The sequence below is a fragment of the Phocoena sinus genome, chromosome 16, assembly GCF_008692025.1.
Source record: "Phocoena sinus isolate mPhoSin1 chromosome 16, mPhoSin1.pri, whole genome shotgun sequence".
NCBI classification, from domain to species: Eukaryota; Metazoa; Chordata; class Mammalia; order Artiodactyla; family Phocoenidae; genus Phocoena; species Phocoena sinus.
In genome coordinates, this window is record NC_045778.1 from 29,510,001 (window position 1) to 29,530,207 (window position 20,207).

The window sequence follows — 20,207 nt, forward strand, 5'->3', positions numbered from 1 at the left end:
AAACCAATAGCTAGTGGGAAGCAGCCGCATAGCACAGGGAGATCAGCTTGGGGCTTTGTGACCACCTAGAGGGGTGGGTTAGGGAGGGTGGGAGAGAGATGAAACAGGGAGGGGATATGGGGATATATGTATACATACAGCTGATTCAATTTGTTATAAAGCAGAAACTAACACACCATTGTAAAGCAATTATACTCTAATAAAGATGTTAAAAAAAATGTGGTACATATATATAATGGAATATTACTCAGCCATTAAAAGGAATGAAATTGGGTCTTTTGTAGAGACATGGATGGACCCAGAGACTGTAATACAGTGTGAAGTAAGTCAGAAAGAGAAAAATATCGTATGTTAATGCATATATGTGGAATTTAGAAAGATGGTACAGATGAACCAGTTTGCAAGACAGAAATAAGAGACACAGATGCAGAGAACAAACGTATGGACACCAAGGGGGAAAGCAGTGTGGGGGGCGGTTGAGGTGGGATGAATTGGGAGATTGGGATTGACATGTATACACTAATTTTTATAAAACAGATAACTAATAAAATGAATTTAAAAGAAAAAAAAAGAATGAGCTAAATGTATGTATAAAATAGATAACTAATAAGGATCAACTGTATAGCACAGGGAACTACTCAATACTCTGTAGTGGCCTACATGGGAGAATAATCTGAAGAAGAGTGGAGATATTTATATATATATAACTGATTCACTTTGCTGTACACCTGAAACTGACACAACACTGTTAATCAACTATACTCTAATAAAAATTTAAAAAAAAAACAAAAAGAATGAGTTAACTGTGAACACCTCACACAACGCTGCTTTCTGTCTGCTTTAAAAAGTTCATTTCATCAGAAAATTTCTTACTGTTCAAAAAACCTTTCTTCTCTGCTTAGATGAGTTAAAGCTCTGAGCCCCAGGCTACTGGGGAGGCAGAAGAGAGCCAGGCAAAACCCTGGTGCAGGCAGACTGCTGAGCCAGGCTGCTTCAGAGAATATGCAGGACTCTCAGGCAACTGTGACTGTAACATGTGCTGGTCCAGTTCTCAGCTAACCTCGCTCCAAATGTGAGAGGGCAGCACACTGGTATGTGACCCTCAGACAGGAATTATCCATGTCTCTTTCAAAGACCATCCATTCAAGGAGCTGTGGTGTCAGTCTCTAGCCACAGGATGCTAGAAACAGGAAGGGCAGAAGCACTGAAGTATCAGGTACAGAAGGGGCCCAAGTGCGATGCTGGAGCAAGAGCAGCACCATGTGGCCAAATGAACAGGCGGCCGTGTTTCCACCACCTAGAATATGAAAGCTGGAAGAGATGCGACGGATCTAACGGGAGGCCCTCCCCGCTTTAGAACACACACAAGCTGCACAGCACGGAGATGGGCTAAAGCCACTGCCTTTCCTTCCCACTCACCTCTGCTCCTTCTCTTCAGGGCCTACAGCGCCACCCAGTGATGAAGTGGCTAAACTGACCAGAAGAGCCAGACTCACCTCCAGGGTCTCCTCAGCAGTGCAGCCAGGCTGCTGCTGCAGCTTGCCTGTGTTCAGGGCTTCAATGTACTCATCACATTTTTTGTAGCCAGCATTCAGCAACTCATATTTGGCCTTCAGCAGGCCTTGGCCAGGTGTGACGTCACCAATCCCAATTGAGAATCCACGGTTAGCTTGCAGAATAGTTGCCCCGGGAGAGCGGGAAGAGAGAGCCACGGATGTTAGTCAACCTGCTGCACAGAAACAAGTTTATACCTTCAGAGAACTTGTTACAACCCAATTAAACAAAATGTTCCTGCATCCGTCTCTAGGGAGTTAAGCAACAATGACTAAGACTCACTAACTCCTCTGAGACCTCACAACCTACAGGGATGTCCCAACGAACTACACGGTAAAGCAGACAGCCCCTAAATAGTAAAGAGCGCCTGAGAGAGCCAGCTATGGAAAGCGGGCCACCTGACTGCTGGTTCTCAGCGTCGCGGAGACCTTTCTGCCCCGATTCTCTCTTTCAGAAATTATTATTCCGAAATACAGAGACTGAGAAACAAATGTAAACTCCACCTTTGATGGAACTGTACAGTAATCCTAATCCTAATATCTGCCTAGGAGAGGTTACTGGCTTAGTAGGGTGGGGAAGGGGATGCGTAGAAGTGGCTGCAGAAAGGAGGGCCACGAGTCTGGAAAGTCTCAGAAACAAAATCCTCAGGCTCTGTGGGAGGTAACATAGGTGCTGCAAACAGGGAAACCCAGTGGAAAGTCTGCACAGGCATACCTTGCTTTATCGTGCTTCACAGGTATTGTGGTTTTTAAAAAATTGAAGGTTTGTGGCGACCTTGTGCTGAACAAGTCTAAAAGCACAATTTTTCCAACAGCATCTGCTTACTTTGTGTCTCTGTGTCAAATTTCGGTAGTGCTCATAATATTTCAAACTTTTCATTATTATTACATTTTTTATGGTGATCTGTACGATGACTACTATGACTGACTGAAGGCTCAAATGATTAGCATTTTTAGCAATAAAGCATCTGTAATTAAGGTAGGTACATTGTTTTTTAAGATACAATACTATTGTACACTTAACAGACTATAGTATAGCGTAAACAACTTTTGTAACCACTGGGAAACCAAACAGTTCATGTGACTTGCTTCATTGTGGTATTTGCTTTATCGTGGTGGTCTGGAAACTGAACCTGCAATGTCTCTGAGGTCTGCCTACAAGAAACAGGCCCCAGATCCTTACGCCTGTGGGAGATGGAGTGATAGAGAAGGTGTATTTGGGGATCAAGAATAGGAAGTCTTAAAAAAAAAAAAAAAAAAATTAAAAGAAGGAAAGAAAAAAGAAAAGAACTACCAGCACGGGACTTCCCTGGTGGCGCAGTGGTTAAGAATCCACCTGCCAATGCAGGGGACACAGGTTCAAGCCCTGGTCCGGGAAGATCCCACACGCTGCAGAGCAACTAAGCCTGTGCGCCACAACTACTGAGCCTGTGCTCTAGAGCCTGTGAGTCACAACTACTAAGCCCCCGTGCCACAACTACTGAAGCCCATGAGCCTAGAGCCCGTGCTCCACTACAAGAGAAGCCACTGCAATGAGAAGCCCGTTCACCGCAACGAAGAGTAGCCCCTGCTCGCCACAACTAGAGAAAGTCCATGGGCAGCAATGAAGACCCAATGCAGCCAAAAAAAAAAAAAAAAAAGAACTACTGGCAAATAAGAACAACGGTTGGGTTGGAAATTAAATATATGATAGTGAAAAAACTTTTAAAAATCAATACAGTTGTTAAAATAAAATTGAATCCAGAAACAAAGAAATGGACAACAGGGAAAATCAGAGAATCAGTCCAAAAACTCTAGTAGACAATGAACAGAAATTCAAAAAAGAAAGAACAGAGAAAGTAAAAGGGAGAAAATGATCAGAAAAAAGTACAAGAAAATATCCAGAACTGAAGGACACAAGTTGCAGATTAAGAGAGCTTATACAGTGCTCAGCGCAATGAGTGATAACAGACCCATCGCAAGGTTGTGTCATTGTGAACTTTCAGAATGTCAGAAAACAAAGAGTCCTCAAAGCTTCCAGAATAAAAAGACAATTCAGGATAAACAACAAGGTCCTAATGTGTCTAGCACAGGGAACTATATTTAATATCCTGTGATAAAGCATAATGAAAAAGAATGTTAAAAAAATAGATGTATGTGTAGAACTGAGTCACTGTGCTGTACAGCAGAGACTGGCACAACGTTGTAAATCCACTATTGCTTCAGTTTAAAAAAAAAAGACAATTCAAATACAAAAATTTGGGAATAAGAACGGAAATACACTTCACAGCAACCCTTAAAGCTAGAACAGAGTAGAGCAATACCTTCAAAATTCTCAGGGAAAATAATCTTCAGTCTAGAATTCTATACCCAGCCAAAGAGTCAAGTATAAGAGTAGACTAAAAGATGTTTTGGGGCATGCAAAAAATCTCCTGGCCTGTGGTATGTTCAAAGCATAAGCAAGCAAAGGTAATAGGATAGTGCAAGGATCGTAGAGAAATACTGAGTAACCCTGTAGGGCTGAACCGTGGAAGACCCAGAGGGTGATAGTCTTGCACAGGTACCTTGGAAGCAGCCCACGAAGGGCCCTTTATGTAACAATCCTATCTGATGGGCGTTAGGGAGCTACTGTAGCTTTTGAGAAGAGAACTGAAAAGCAAATTCAAATCTGCAACCAACTAGTCAGTATCAAGTTAATTTCATTAAGCAAAGCATAAATAGTTTAGCCTGGAATAAGTATCCTTTTCTTTGTGTGTGTGTATGTGTGTGGGCAGGGGGATGAAACAGTAAAGAAACCCCCGAAACACCAATAACGTCTAGCAATAAAACACGAGGATGCTGAGATACTCACACAGGTAGACAGGGGCCAGCCTGGCAAGCCGTGACATCGCATCGCAGCTTCATTCTGCCCCCAGTCTCGCAGCAAAATGTAAAAAATATTGTTCTTGGATCCTGATCCCAGCGTTCCTTTGTCCATGCTGCCAGTCATCAGTTCGCTGTTCTGGATAGTGACGTCTGTAAGGAAACAACGATCATGGACTGACACGATTATTACTTTGCCTCATTCCAAAAGGAATTTGAGGCAGTTGAGAAAATGTGTCCTCGCATTAAAAGTTAAAGCAGAACAAATAGATAGGCTCTTAAAGAAATTTTTTTTGAGGGAAAAAAAAGAGAAATCTGGGAACTTCTGAAAAGCATGAAAGGTCTAGTTAGTTACCCTATAGTCCTAACTCTGAAAGGTACGCGTTGACCACTCATTGTCCCTTATCTGTGAACTGTGGATGACAGTATCAAGCTCTTGCCATCTTGATGTCATCGGATGTTTTGAGCATCAACTCAATCATGTACAAGCGAAGTGCTGTTTATAAAGCACTTGGTATTTACCTAAGACACTGAAGACTAACAGTGGCACCATCATGAAAAAGCCTAAACAACAAAATGAAAATTTGTATCTAGAAACAGACAAAACATAATCTTAAAACAAGAAGCCAAAAATACGTTAAAGACCAGAGAGTATATTTTCAGAAGAATGGTTATAAACCTGGGGAAAAAAATCAGTGCCCTTCAAAACATTTATTCCTTCATCGTGAGACAGCAGAAAAACCCTTGACCTTCAGAGACTCTGCGGTTCAGTTCTTAGCACAGAGCTCTGCAGATCCACTTCTCGTCACTAGGCCTTGCTAGCAAAACCCATTCTAAATCAGTGCTACCACAAAGCAGCCTGCTGGGGAACTGCCTGTTAGCAGCCTGGGACCCAGAAAGTAAATGCTGCCTGAATGGCATTGGGTGGTGGTGGACCACACTTTGGGCTGAATCAGTCCTAGGGGACTCAGATGGCTCGCATTTAAATCCTCTCACTGTGAGAGTAGCATGGACATATATACACTACCCAACGTGAAATGGATAGCTAATGGGAAGCAGCCGCATAGCACAGGGAGGTCAGCTCAGTGCTTTGTGACCACCTAGAGGGATGGGAATAGGGGAGGCGGGAGGGAGGCTCAAGAGGGAGGGAGCTATGGGGATACATGTATACATTCAGCTGATTCACTTTGTTGTACAGTAGAACTAACACATTGTAAAGCAATTATACTCCAATAAAGATATTAAAAAATAAATAAGTAAGTAAATAAATAAATCCTCTCACTGTTACACCTGATCTTCAATGTTATCAAAACATCCATTGACCAGGTGAGGCAGGTTAAAAAAATTAGCCTCTTCAGTTTATACTTTTTAGTCCACACTTTAGGCAATGAACATGATTTTGGATATAAATAGTAAATTAAATGCTTAAATACTGAGATCTTTGTACGGCAAAAAAAAAACACAACAAAAAAAGGAAGAGAAAAGAATTTGCATTAATTGGTAGAAAGAGTCTCAACTGAGACAAAACACGAGAAGAACATTCTAATCCTGGGTTGGTCATGTGTCTACACGATCTCTACCTTTTAGAGAAACACCACCTGCATTTCCCTGAAGAACAAAGTTCCTGCCTAAGGCTATAGAGAAACTTGGGATTGCAGGCTAGCGAAGTAAACTGTTGGCCACTTGCTTTCTTGACCCCCGGCCCCACCCCATTGCTTTAACTCACAGGAATCATTGACGCAAAGGTCTTCTCCTTTGCCACAGTACTGCTTGCCCTTGGTTCGGAGGTTGGCCCTCACTGGATTGTCATCGCTGGGTCTGAGGATGACGCTGAAGATCTGCTTTCCCGTCCACAGGGTGACAGGCTGAAGGAGGAAAGAAGCCAGAGCATCGAGGGCTGAGCCTGGTCTCAACCACCCTTCATGCAAAATGAGGGCAAGATGGTACAGTGGTCCACACACCAACTGGGCAGCAGCATGCGTACACTAAGGCCACTGGTGCATCATACAGCCACACACACACACACCCCTGTGTGCGTACACACACAGCTCCTGCACAAACCTTTAATATTGTAGGGGGTGGGAGGCGAACTTTATTTTCCTCATCCTTGCCCACCAGTATTGAAGCAATGATCTGGCAAGCCTTGGCTCGGTCAAAGAAAGTGTCCTTAAGAGTGAGGAGATAGGCACCTGAGGAAAGAAAAGCAATGAAATTGTGAGAAAAACCATAAGGTTTCAATTTTAAAATAAACGTGGACTATTACTAAAAGAGTGAGGTAAAAGTAAAACACAGCTGCTTCTTGGCTTTCTCCTCCAACTAGAATCCAACCTCCACAGGGAAAGCGACTTTGTTTTACTGGCCGCCACGGCCCCAGCACTTAGAAAATAAAAATGTCCTGTGTATGGCAGGAGTTCACTAAATAACCAACTAATGCAAAACATCTCAAGTAGGTTCACAATCACACTTAGTAAACAAACAACAGAATTAAACACAGGCAATTAAACAGCTTTTCAAGTGGACACGTGAACACGGTGAATGAGAATCCTCGTGTTCCAAAGTCTCCTTTCAAGTGAACTCCACAAACCCACCTGTCAGAAAATCCTGAATAGCAGCAATTAGTGGTTCTCCATTCCTTGGGGTTACAAGATTTGCTTTAGTCTGAAGGAAAAAGGAACCCAGTAAGTTAGCCATCCTTGGATGCATGATGCAGCCCCAAAGACCTGCACCACAAAGACTCTGAACTGTTATGAAAAAATGAAGAGTAGCAGGAAGAAGAGGCTGAGCACTGGAAGCTAGGGTCCTTAACCGCAGCTTTGTCACTAACTTCCATCCCTTAATCTGTCAAGGGGAGAGAAAAATTACCAGCGAGACTGACCTCAGAGGTTCCCGCACTCAAATACTGCATGAAGTAGTTTTGAGTTTCTATAAAGAACACTTCGGGTATAAGATGTTATTGTAATTAACAAATGCTCTCCTCCAAAGAAAATTTACTTGTGTGAATGAATGATGAGTAGCACTGTGTTATGTCTGAAGTCAGTCAATTCCACACTCTACAAAGATGGCAGAACTGTCGAATTTCTCTTGCGTCAGACATTAAGTCTGAACAACTGGATTTTAATTAAAATGTAATGAGTGCCCACAGTGGCAAAAATGGGTGCTACTTGTTCAGTGCATTATTAACCAATTTAGAGAAGGTTCTGTGCATCAAAGTGCGTTTGCTCAAATCTTTTAACTGAGGTGTAACTGACCATGAGAGCCAACAGTCAAGTTTCTGCTATACCCTTGTCTTACCCTTTCATAACTGGCGCTCATGTGTATCTACTCTCCTAGGAACCCACATTACAGGTCAGAAGACACCCACTCTGCTCAACTCCCCACCTATCAGAGAAACTAACTCCCTTATATACTGCGGGGTGTTTGCAAACAGGACAGGTTCCCCTTTCCTTCCTTTTAAGGCGCTTTTCCTCAGAAGCTGGGCTGCACCACCGTACATACCCCCATGAGAACAAGGGCTTCTGCTTTAGCTTCTTCTGTTTGAGGAAGATGAAGGTTCATTTCATCACCAACAAAATCTGCGTTGTAGGGTGTACAGACACACTCATTAAATCTGAAGGTGCGGTGGGGTTTGACCCTGGCCTGTGGAATACAAAAAACAAACCAGGAGAAGGACTTAAGTCATTTATCTAAAACCTTCTTGGTGCCCATACATTTGTTCTCTACATCTGTGTCTCTATTTCTGCCCTGCAAACCGGTTCATCTGTACCATTTTTCTAGGTTCCACATAGATGCGTTAATATACGATATTTGTTTTTCTCTTTCTGACTTATGGACACTGTATGGACACCAAGGGGGGAAAGTGGCGGGGGTGGGTGGTGGTTGTGTGATGAACTGGGAGATTGGGATTGACATGTATACACTAATATGTATAAAATGGATAACTAATAAGAACCTACTGTATAAAAAAATAAATAAAATAAAATTCAAATAAAATTAAAAAATAAAATAAAATCTTCTTAGTTTCAACATAAAAAAATGGTTTCCTGCAGAACTGGACATTTTACATTAAGGAAGTAAATTTCTAGTATGTTCTGGCAAGTAACATGTCACTTGTGGTCTCATTCAAGCAGCTTTATTAGATCAAAACAACAATGAATTTGCTTTAATACTATGAGGCAAACATAAACACAGAAGCCATGACAAAGGGGTTCCCACTGGCCAATGATGTCACAATTTGCTATTAAAAGGTTAATGGCAGAAATTGAACAAAACACACTGACTAAATAATAACTCATGATGACACTGAAAAAAAAGAAAGCCAAAACAAACAAAACCCCCAAACCAACCTAGTTGGAACTGAGCACCGAAGTTTTATGCCCTAAACTGACGAAAAAGGAAAAAGAATTAGACGCTTATTCTGCCTTTCCTTTATGAATTCTATTTTTTGGGTAAGTAAATAGCCCTAATTAACAAGGAAAAATTATTAATTACAAGAGTGGTAGGTATTAAATGTGAAAGGAATGTTAAATTAGAAAATCACCATTTTGTGACCCAATGAAATAATGTAGGCAATGACCATAAATGGAAGAGATCATTAGAGAAAAGGCTAATAAGGGACATTTCAAGAGAAGCACCAGGCTGAAGCATCTGAATCCCTAACCTCAGCATAACTAAAGTGGGCCAGCCAGATAACATGTGCCTCCTGAAATATGGCAAGAGGAAGTAGCCAGCACCATCTGTAAGTTATTTTGGCCAAAAAGTTGAACCTGAATCTGATCATCCTTTGAGAGCTAATTTCCAGTTTACAGAAATAAAATGAAGCATGAAGGAACCCTTACACCACACAAAGGCAGACAAACAGAGAACACACGACATTCTTCAGGACAAATGACCTGTTTTTTTTCAACAATGACACTGAAATTAAAAGAAGGAGGTGGGACATTACCAGATCAATAGAGGCTTCAGACATGTATCAACTAAACGTAATGTATAGACTTTGCATCTTGATTTGAACAAACTAGTTGCACAAAGATTTTGAGACACTTGGGGAAATCTGAATATGGACAGGGTACTAGACAACACCAAGGAATGACTTCATTTTGTGAGGTGTCACACTGGCACTATAAATACATGTGTCTTGCAGAAGTAAACTGAATACACATGGAAAAAAGACATGGCATCTGGGTTCACAAAGAAAAAAGAGAGAGAAAACTAGTGTGGCGAAATCTTGAAAATTACTGACTATAGAGGATGGGACTGTGAGTTCATCACAGTACTCTTTCTATTTTTGTATATATTTGAAAATTTTCAAACAAAAATATTTCTATGTTAAAATGCCCCAAAGCCAAGCAAAAGTTTCCAGAAATGGAAGGCTTCTGTTTGCCTCCTAGATCTCAATAATCATAATTCCATAATCATAAACTGCATCTTTGGTATTTCCACCACTGAGCAAAAAGATTGATGTAATGTTTTCACAAACTACTAAAAAAAGGAATCTAGAAAAACACTACCTTAGGAGCCTGTTTAAACACTGTTTGCAAATGCTCAGGGATTTAATGGCTTTGCAGACAGGAGAATTTATGAATATTTAACAAATTAAAGTTGCATCTTGTTTCCATTTTAAATCTCCAAAAAAGGAACTGCTGCTGTTGCAAAAAGTAAACCACCCCAAAAAATATGGTCCAAGGTCTTAGTTGGAGGACTACTGCAAAGAGAAATCCTGTAAGCATTTTAGTTCCTTAGTTAATACGCTATTTTAAATCAAGTCAATTTTCTGCCATATCTATTTTACATAACTTTGTGCACACACATATATGTATATATGTTGTTTGCAAGTGAAATCACAGTAGTCACTTTCACACTAATTTTCAATTAGTTCCTGTTTTACTGTTGTATGAACAGTATGTTACAACTATTAAAAACATTGAAGGGAAGTTTGAAATTTAAGAGTTTCACTCAAACTAAAAAACGAGAGAAGAGGAAAACCAAAAGTTATGAAAATTTGAGATTACTGGCAATTTAAATTTTAGAAGTCTGGAATTTAGCATGGCACACACAGCAAAGTTCCACCCAACAGAAATAAAAACCAGTCTCATGCTCACCAGATGTGCCATAATGCTCAATTTGTGCAGTGAAGGCTGCCGATTGAACAGAACCACGTCTCCATCTATGAGGTGTCTCTCCACAATGTCCCCATACTTGAGCTCCTGAGCCATCTTTTCTCTGTTTCCATATTTCAAAAACCTTAACATACAATAATAGACATAATCTGTGAGAACAAAGTTTCCTCAGCAAGTTTCTCCCTCTTCATATCAGGATTCAGTCTCTAAAATGATCACATTTCATTGTATTTAAGGTGCCTCCATATGCCATTAATTAAACTACAACAACAACAATAAAATTTTATTTTATTTTATTTTTTGGCTGAGCCGCATGGCTCGTGGGATCTTAGTTCCCTGACCAGGGATCAAACCCTGGCCCCCAGTAGTGAAAGCGCTGAGCCCTAATCACTGGACCCGCAGGGAATTCCCTAAACTACAACAAACTGCTTGTAAGATCTATCTTAATTTTAGAAACGTTAAGATATGATAAAAGCATGTCTTGGAATCACAGAAATAGAGTAATAAACCAGCTTCTCCTACACGGCCCTGGTTATATGTTTGAACTCATGAGATAAAAAGGCACTGGTGATCAGCTCATCTCGCTGTGAAAAGCCAGAACGGGCAAAATGCATGTCTCCTGGGTCATGAGCGCACTGAGGTAACCCCAGGGCGCCCAGGTGACATAGACAATGATCTGCTTTCATATCCCAATGCATTCTGTCTTTCTAGATCCAATAACATTAAATGCTATGGAATAAATGAACACTGTACGTACACTCAACAAGCCAAGCAGAGCAAACGAGCAATGTACCTAGGCTCACTGCAGTTTAAATAGATATTTTCCACGTACTACAATATCACAACAATTGCACTTTGGAGTGCATTCTGTGCTAAGTATGGTGACAGTAAGCTTGGTCATGAGAAGACAGTTACACCCAACCAGATCGGGAAAGCATTACCTTTTCATTTGCATGTGTCTCTGCTGAATGAAATTGGCTCCTGGGTGAACTTCAGGGCCATTTCGAACCAGCTTCCTCAAAAAGTTGATGTTTGCCTTGTTCACCTGGTGGACCACAATATAAAGCAGAATGAGACACTGTAAATTCTAGAAGCTAGCACACTATACTGAACTGGATCTCAGTCTTTACTTTCCTTATCTTGTCCTAGGAGAAAGAGAGGCACCTGCAGGCACCCTGCTGCCAGGGTCTTGAGTGTAAGGACAACAACGGGATGGCACCAGGTTCAAGTCTGAACTCGGTCACTCACTTGCTGGGTGAAAGGGCCAAGGCCTTTACTGGCCTTTGGTTTCCCTAGTGGTTCAAAGAGTGGACTGGAATGATCTATAGGGACCTTCCAGCATTCTGTAATCCTAAAAACAGGTGGCAGCTTCATCTGCAATGATTTTCCATGGGCTTCTAAGGTTTAAAAGTTGTGACACCAGCACCATAGGCCCTGGTCTGTACGGCCATGTCCTGTAGCCTCTTGGACAACAGTCTCATGGGACACCACTTCAGAGAAGGAAACTCTGGATCATTAGTAACTCTACTGAGGACACTTTCTACACAAGCTTAACCAGAAGCCTCTGTGGTTTGGGCTAATTATGACTCTCAAGGGCAAAGCCAAGGGCAATCAATATCCTCCTGTTACCAGGCCTTTCGATTATCTACACCTCGGTTAAAAAATAAATACTGTAAATACCAGTTTACACTCATGATGAATATGAACTGAGTGTAAAGCAGTACAGCCTTTCTGGTTATGCATCAATAGCCTTAAAATATTCAAAGTCTTTGATTCACTGATTCTAATGTTCTAAAAATAATAACTATCCCAAGAAAATTAACTGGTGTTGTGTTTATCATAAGTTACTTTAACACCTGAGGTATGAACTAAGACGGATGTTAAAGATGATATTATTTGGAAAAAAAAAAGTTGCAGACTTGTCTGTTCAATGTATATCTGAGTATATATACATAAAGGCAGACACAACTGTGGCTGTACGTGTTGTAGATATTACACATGGTGACATATGTATGAAGCAAACTGGAAAGATAAACACACATGCCAAACTGTGGGCCGGGTGGGTTACTGGGGATTTTCCACTGTCTGTTGTTTGGAATCTCAGAACATGACACAAAAGACTGGATTCAGACAAAATATTGAGCAACTCAATGTACTTACCTTCTCAGGAAAAGTTAGAATTTTGGCCACGTGAACTGGCACAGCTACCTCATCAATTCGGAGGTTGGGGTCAGGTGAGATGACTGTTCTGCCAGAAAAATCCACTCTTTTTCCTGAGAGATTGCCTCTAAATCGACCTAAATAAATAAAAATATATCACAGGCCTCCAAGGTACAACGTGTGCTGTTGGGGGCAATGTGACCAGAAAGCCCAAGGAGAGTCCGTGACCTCCAACTAGATAAGCGGGACATACGTTCCCCAAAATGAAACAAAGGCAGTAGACCGTCTCCCGCACACATCTTTGGACACGTACCCTGTTTTCCCTTCAGGCGCTGGACGAACCCTCTGGTCCATTTCTTGGGCGCCATGTTGAGGGGAATGCCTGAGAGCTCACTGTTAATGTAGAGGGCGCACTGCAGCTGCAGGAAATCCCAGTCTTCCATGATCATCTGGGTCTTAGCTCCTGATATCCGATGCTAAGAATAAGCAGAGGATAAACAGAAACAAGCCTGGTCCATTTGACTTTCTCCATCAGACAATTCTGTTTTCATGCTAATGGGAAGCACTGACCTTTTTTTTTTTTTTTTTTTTTTTGGCGGTACGCGGGCCTCTCACTGTTGCGGCCTCTGCCATTGCGGAGCACAGGCTCCGGACGTGCAGGCCCAGCGGCCATGGCCCACGGGCCCCAGCCGCTCCCGGCATGTGGGATCCTCCCGGACCGGGGCACAAACCTGCGTCCCCTGCATCGGCAGGCGGACTCTCAACCACTGCGCCACCAGGGAAGCCCCACTGACCTTTTTAATGACATCATTTAGGAAAATGATTTCTGTCAATTTCATCGTCAGATCATCTTCATTGGTGCCAGACTTCAAATCACTCACGACAGAGGGTCTAATACACAGAGGAGGCACTAAAAGTCGTGTGAGAATCAAATCGGAGGGCTTTCCAGCTTCTGGATTCATCAGAAGTAGAGGGACATCTTCAGCTGGGATTCGTTTAAATAAATTCAGAACTACTAAGGGATTCAAGTTTTCCTATGGAAAGGAGGGAAGGAAGGAATGGAGATACATGTTAGTTTTCCACAGCTTAGGCAAAGGTTTACGTCTGCATGTCCTCTAACCTATCTGCCACTTAAATGATAATATGCACAAGTGATGACAGAGACTTCTGATAACATGCTACGTTGCAAGGGCCCTAAAAATGTTCATGCCTTTTATTCCAATAATTTAAGCCAAAAATTCCACTCCTCGTAATTATTCCAAAGGGTATGATTTTAGAAATTAACAGAAAGATTCAGCTACAAGGATGTTCACTAAAGCTGTTCTTAATGGTGAAAAGCTGGAAACAGCCTGACAGGTGACTGAGTCAATAAAATCATGGTACATCCATACATGGAAAACTATGAAGCTATTAAAAACAAAAAAGAAGCTACGGAAATGTGGCTACTGCCATGAAAGGTGTTCACAAAATATTGGTAAATGAGATAAGTATGTCTATGATGTGGTCTAATCTGGGGGAAAATGTACATCTATACAGAAAAGAGGAAATGGAAGAATTTACCAAGGTGTGAACAGGGCTGTCTTTAGATGAGTGGAATTATCATCTTTTTGCTTTTTTTACATTTAAACTTTCTGTAGTGAACTTATATTGTCTTTGTATTAACTTCACTTAATAGAAGTGCTAGGCTCTAACAACTTACTCATAAGAACTATGTAAATTATCAGATATTCAAACATCACAGCTGAGAATGGTCAGATTGTGTTGTTGCTGGTTATTAAATTTTCTTGGGATCAAAGGTTTTGACTGAGACTGTATGTTATAAGCAGCATTTGCTATGCGATAACTTAATGAGAAGGGGAACAAAGTTAAGAAAGAAACGTTTGAACGGCCAGCCACTGCTCTTAGAACACTGCCAATGAAAAGTTTCTGTGGTCCCGCCCTGGAGGAGATGGCAGTGCAGCTGGGTTCTTCTAGGAATCCCTCCAGAGGTTTTCCAGTCTGGGTCCCTGTCCAGAGAAGAATGGCCCTCCTCAGCACCCCTGTCTCCCAGTGATGGGCACCTCGCTGCCACCAGAAGAAATCAGGGAGGAAGTATAAAACTAATAGAATTCTAGAACGGCATGAAGGCCAGATGTCACCTGCAGTACCACAGTCAGTCCTAGATGAGAATGTCATGGAGCTGGAGGCTGTCCAGGAGGGCAAGGAAGGCAGGAGCCTGGAAACCAGTTCTCAGCAAGAGCAGCTACCTGAGAGTGACAGAACAACTGCATCCCAAGAGGCACGTGGAAGAGGCGGCTGACTTATCGTTACATGCCAGGAAGCAGAAGTCAGGGACTGATGGACGGTAGAGCAGGGCTCAGCTTTGAATACCCTAACAGCTGGAGTTCTCTAGCAATGCAGCGTGGCTGCCTTGGGTGGTGGTGAGATGACACGGCTAGAAGGACATCAGCCAGGGCAGCCTAACACTCAGTCTGCAGGGATGATGCCATCTAGGGAGAGACTCTTATCTGCAGGTCCACCACCCCCTGGATTTGTATTAAAATTGGGAATGGATATATGTTAGTCTTCTGGGGATGGAGTCCGGAGTTTTTGTCAAGTCCAGGTTGGGTCGCATGTCTAAGGTCACAGAATAAATAAGCGGCAGAGCTGGGCTCTAATCTCAGGTCTGTCTGACCCCAAAGCCAAAGCTCTTAACCACCACCCTAAACCGTGTCTAAGGTGTCGCCTGGGTCAGGTGAGCTGGGGCGGACAGGGAGATGGTGGCAGTGGGGGACACCCTGAGAGGCAATCTAGACGTGTGAGACAAGTGACTCCTAAGTGGGAGGGGGTCACCTCCTGGGCCCAGCCATTTAGGCCTAGTCACTTGGAGACTTTTCCAAACAAGATGCCTCCCAGGCCCCAGTGGAGAATTCTATTGCAGAATGTGTGGAGCAGAGAAGCAGTCCCCAGCAAGTAAGGACAGTGGCCACAGGGGTCCAGGCAGAGAGCTGGCAGGGGAAAGTGGTAGTGGATGTCAGGCAGGTTGATCTCGGAGCAGCAGGGGAGGCTGCAAGTAAGGCCACACCCCAGAGAGCTGGGGCACCCCTCAGGCTCACTGACAAGGCTGCCAGCCAGGCTTCTGACTGCTTTCTACACAGCCATCAGCCTGGAAGGTAGAATTCATCTACAATCATGACAGTAGAAGGACAAGATCCACTTTCTCAGCCTGCACCTTCACTTCCTCTGCAGGAGCTTAGTTCTAACTGCCTTGAAGACATCTCCACTGGAATGCACTGCTGATGCCCTCCCCCATTTCCAGAAGAACTACCATGTTTCCAGATGCTTGCGCTTGGGCACCCGCTCGCCTCTGACCACTCTCTCACACCCAGCGCTACAGTGGCTGTTCATCAATTCCTGTCCATTCTGACTGCATACGATGACTCTGCCCCTGGCTCCACTATCACTACCCAGGTTCAGGATCTGTTTTCTTTTTGCATCCCCACCCCCCAAATCAAGGCATAATTTAAATACAGAAAATTGCACAAATCTTAAAGAGATTGATAAATCTTTACATGTATACACTGGTACACATATACCACCATTCAAATCAAATAAAGAATATGTCCCTCCCTCCAGAAAATACCCTCATATCCCCTTTCCCAGTCAGTACTAAGCCCTTACCCCAGATCAGTCTTGCCTATTCTTAGACTTGATCTAAATGGAATCATACGCTTTGTACGCTCTTGTATAAAGCTGCCTCCTCTCAGCAGGATCCTGAGACTCAGCCAGGCTGTGTGTGTCAGCTCATTTCTTTCATTTCGGGATATTATCCCATTGTGTAGATCTGGGACAATTTCTACATTCTCCTGTTGACAGGCATCCGGGCTGTTTCGAATTCTGGCTTTTATTAACAAAGCTGTAATGAACATACTTGTACAAATATTTCTGTGGACATATGTACTCATGTCTCTTGGGTATACACCTAAGAGTAAAGCTGCTGGATCACAGGGTGAGTGTGGGTCTTATTTTATAAGGAGTTGCCAAACTGTTGTTTGGAGTGGTGGAAACGTTTCACACGGCCACCATCAACGTAGGAGAGCCAGCTGCTTCAGATCCTCGCCAGCACTTGGTTTTCAGTTGTTTTACATTTTAATTTTGCTGAGAGGGTATGTGTGTGTGTGTAGTTTTAATTAGTATTTCCCTGATGAGTGACAACATTGAACTTTTCATCTACTGATTGGCCATTTGAATATAACCTCTTGTGAAGTGCCAATTCAAGTCTTGCTTCTGCTTTCAAAAATCGGGGTTTTCTGGGACTTCCCTGGCGGTCCAGTGGTTAAGACTCCGCCCTTCCACTGCAGGAGGAACGGGTTCAATCCCTGGTCAGGGAACTAAGATCCTGTAGGCTGTGTGGTGCAGCCAAAAATAAATAAATAAAATTAAATTAAAAAAAAAAATTCGGGTTCCCCCCCTTACTGATTTATAAGAACTGTGTCCTATATTCTGCAGTACGCGGGCCTCTCACTGTTGTGGCCTCTCTCACTGTGGAGCACAGGCTCCGGATGTGTCCTATATTCTGGACATGAGAGTCCTTTAACAGACAAATGAAGTGTGACTATTTGCTCCCACTGTGTGACCTGCTTTTTCATTTTTGTAATGGTGTCTTTTGATGAGCAGTCAGGCTCGTCTAAAATTTCGTTATTAATTCACGTCCCTTCTCTGCTCAAATCTCAATGGCTCCACATTCCCCAAGAGTGGGATGCCCTCTGGAAGGCAGACTCAGCTGTTCGTCCTTCCTACAGCACAGGCTATGCTCCGATGGCCTTGGCTAGGATTCTCCCTCCACCGCTCACTGTTATCTTGGGCGATGCTGCCGCCCAAGGCTCACCTGTGCCCTCCCCAGTAGAGGCTCTACTTCTTTGTTATGCTCGATGGCGGTTTCGAAGGACTGAAGGAAATTTGACACGATAGGATCCACCACTTTCTTGTTGGTCTTGTATTTCTCATGGATTATCTTCAGTAACCCACATTTCTTTACAGTACCTGTAAGAGTTAATTTATTTTACCACGGTTGGAAAAATCAGGTTCTTGGTTAGGCTGGTCTGAGGCTGCGGTCTAGGAAATGCAGTTACAGAAACTGCCACCACAATGAAAGATGAGAGGTGCATCCACTCACCATTAAAGGCGCCACAATGATGGCACGTGTTCTTCTTCCGGCATTTATCAGAGATTTTCTTCTTCAGCCCTCGCTTCTGGAGGTAAGTCAGGCCGGGCCTCTTCAGATAATCCAGAAACTGCTTCTTCTCCTCCTGGGACAGCATGATGTGGCAGCAGGTTTTACAGATCATCTTTTTAAAATTAAACAAAACAGGTAAAAGGATAAGAGAGGATGACAAAGTCTTTTCTTTCAATTCCTTTAAAACAAACTTTTTTGATATGATCTCCTGAGCTTTGGCCAGTAATAGATTTTTTTCTAAGTCTCTTCTTTTTTAAAAAAGCCACCACCCCCCCTTGCCCAGGACACTTAGCTACAATGTACAGATCTACATGAAGACACGCAAAGGCAGCCCATGTTCACCAGAATGCTGGCCATAGTCAGAGCCAGCTGGTGGCGTTTTTGTTAACTATTTTTTCTTTTTTGTGCTGTTCTGTACTGCTTGAATTACTAATATTTTTTACAATGCCTATCTACCATCTACTCAAGGAAAACCAAGGAAAAAGAATTTTTAAGCAATTTAACTTATTACAAGACGAAATATTGTTTTTAGTATAAAAATGTTCTCTACATGTATCTCCCACCACTCATCATTCCCAAGCTCACTCTAATGTCCCTAGATCAATAACTCCCAGGTTTATACCTTGGAGATGAACACATACATGCTTACCTGTAAGATGCCTATGACTGCTCGGAAGTACCCCACATGAAAACATGGCAATTCCAAGTCAATGTACCCATAGTGGCCCAGACAGTCAGCCAAGTTCTTCCCACAGGTTTCACAAGGACGGTCCTTCTCACTCGTACCCTGTGGATAAAAGCACACCATAATCAATGGAGACCAGTGGACAGGAAAGTGGGACCAGTCCTCACAGGTGACCAGGGGACTCAGAGTCAGAATCACCTGGGAAACTGCAGGGTATTCACATCCGCCTGACCAAAGGAGGCTGGAGTCCCTGAGAGGCGCAGGGGAATGGGGGAGGTGGAAGGAAGCCCTTGCTTCTTCCTCTTTGGTAAGTCACCAGTTTCATCAGCAAGTCAAAACACATGGAACCAGGAAGGGCAGGGTCTTACCATCCTGTGATCAAGCACCCCATATAGCAGTGGGGCATGGTTGTTGTCCTGGCTATACAGGTTCTTACTCACAACCTGGATGTGAGCCTGCTGGCGCATCTCCTCAGCTGACTTCATTCCAAAACAGATGTGGCTTCTGGAATGGAAAGGGATAGGGGAACAGTTACATCAAAACCACTTACCAAAAATAGCATTTATGCATATGACCCACCATAAGCAACCTTACCCTTCCAAATCCCTATAGGCTCTGCTCTCTCATTATTAAATGTCACTTCATCCTGCTGACTCGTTCCCTCTTAAGTTTGTTTTGTGGTCTCTTTTACTGCCTTCTGTTGAATATTGGCATCTCTCCCTACCTAGGGTTACAACCCTCAAACTTTTTTCATTCTACACATTCTTTTTGAGTAGAGTCTGTCTAATCTCTATCTGCAGGCCAGCTATTTCCGCTCAGCTGGAGACCATACAGATACTTCTTCTGGACAGTTAACAGGCACCTCAAACTCAGCACATCTAAAACAAAGCCTGGAACTTTCTCTCCCAAATCTGTTCCTTGTTCATTTTCCAAAAAAATCTGGGGGTTTACGTATGATGTGCCAGGCACCATCCTCAGGGGCTGAGGATACAGATTAGATAAGACAGGGAATTCCCTGCCAACATGGGGCTCAATTTCAGGGAGGGCAAGACAGAGAATAAACAAATAGATACACAAAACTGAATAGATGCAGGGAAGGAAAATGACGTGAAGTGGTAGAGGAGAGTCTGAGGAGACCATGTCGTGTGGCCAGAAAGTCTGGAAAATTGACATTTCCGCTGAATTCTGAATAAGAGGGAGCCAGCTGTAAGATTGCCCAACCAAGAAATTCTGTGTGTCAATCGCATTTCTCCCTTACCCATCCCTACCAATCCTGTCAATTTCACACCCCTCAAACTGAGAGAATGGCCATCATCAAAAAGTCTACAAATAATAAATGCCGGAGAGGGTGTGGAGAAAAAGGAACCCTCCTACACTGTTGGTGGGAATGTAAATTGGTACAGCCACTATAGAGAACAGTATGGAAGTTCCTTTAAAAAGTAAAAATAGAGCTACATATGATCCTGCCATCCCACTCCTGGGCATATATCCGGAGAAAACTATAATTTGAAAAGCTACATGCACCCCAATGTTCATTGCAGCACTATTTACAATAGCCAAGACATAGAAGCAACCTAAATGTCCATCAACAGATGAAACAGATGAAAGATAAAGATGTGCTGTAGATATATACAGAT

General features: G+C 42.8%; 1 protein-coding gene across 1 annotated transcript in view; it reads right to left on the reverse strand.

Moving 5' to 3' along the window:
* POLR3A (RNA polymerase III subunit A) overlaps nt 1-20,207 on the reverse strand; it is a 47,670-nt gene that overhangs the window by 25,533 nt on the left and 1,930 nt on the right. The window contains 16 exon segments of the mRNA XM_032608624.1: nt 1,497-1,669; nt 4,384-4,428; nt 4,431-4,547; nt 6,121-6,259; nt 6,456-6,583; nt 6,983-7,052; nt 7,890-8,030; nt 10,493-10,634; nt 11,452-11,555; nt 12,671-12,807; nt 12,984-13,146; nt 13,465-13,704; nt 17,538-17,692; nt 17,826-17,997; nt 18,535-18,672; nt 18,939-19,074. Of these exon segments, the coding sequence (XP_032464515.1) occupies nt 1,497-1,669; nt 4,384-4,428; nt 4,431-4,547; nt 6,121-6,259; nt 6,456-6,583; nt 6,983-7,052; nt 7,890-8,030; nt 10,493-10,634; nt 11,452-11,555; nt 12,671-12,807; nt 12,984-13,146; nt 13,465-13,704; nt 17,538-17,692; nt 17,826-17,997; nt 18,535-18,672; nt 18,939-19,074 (2,200 nt within the window).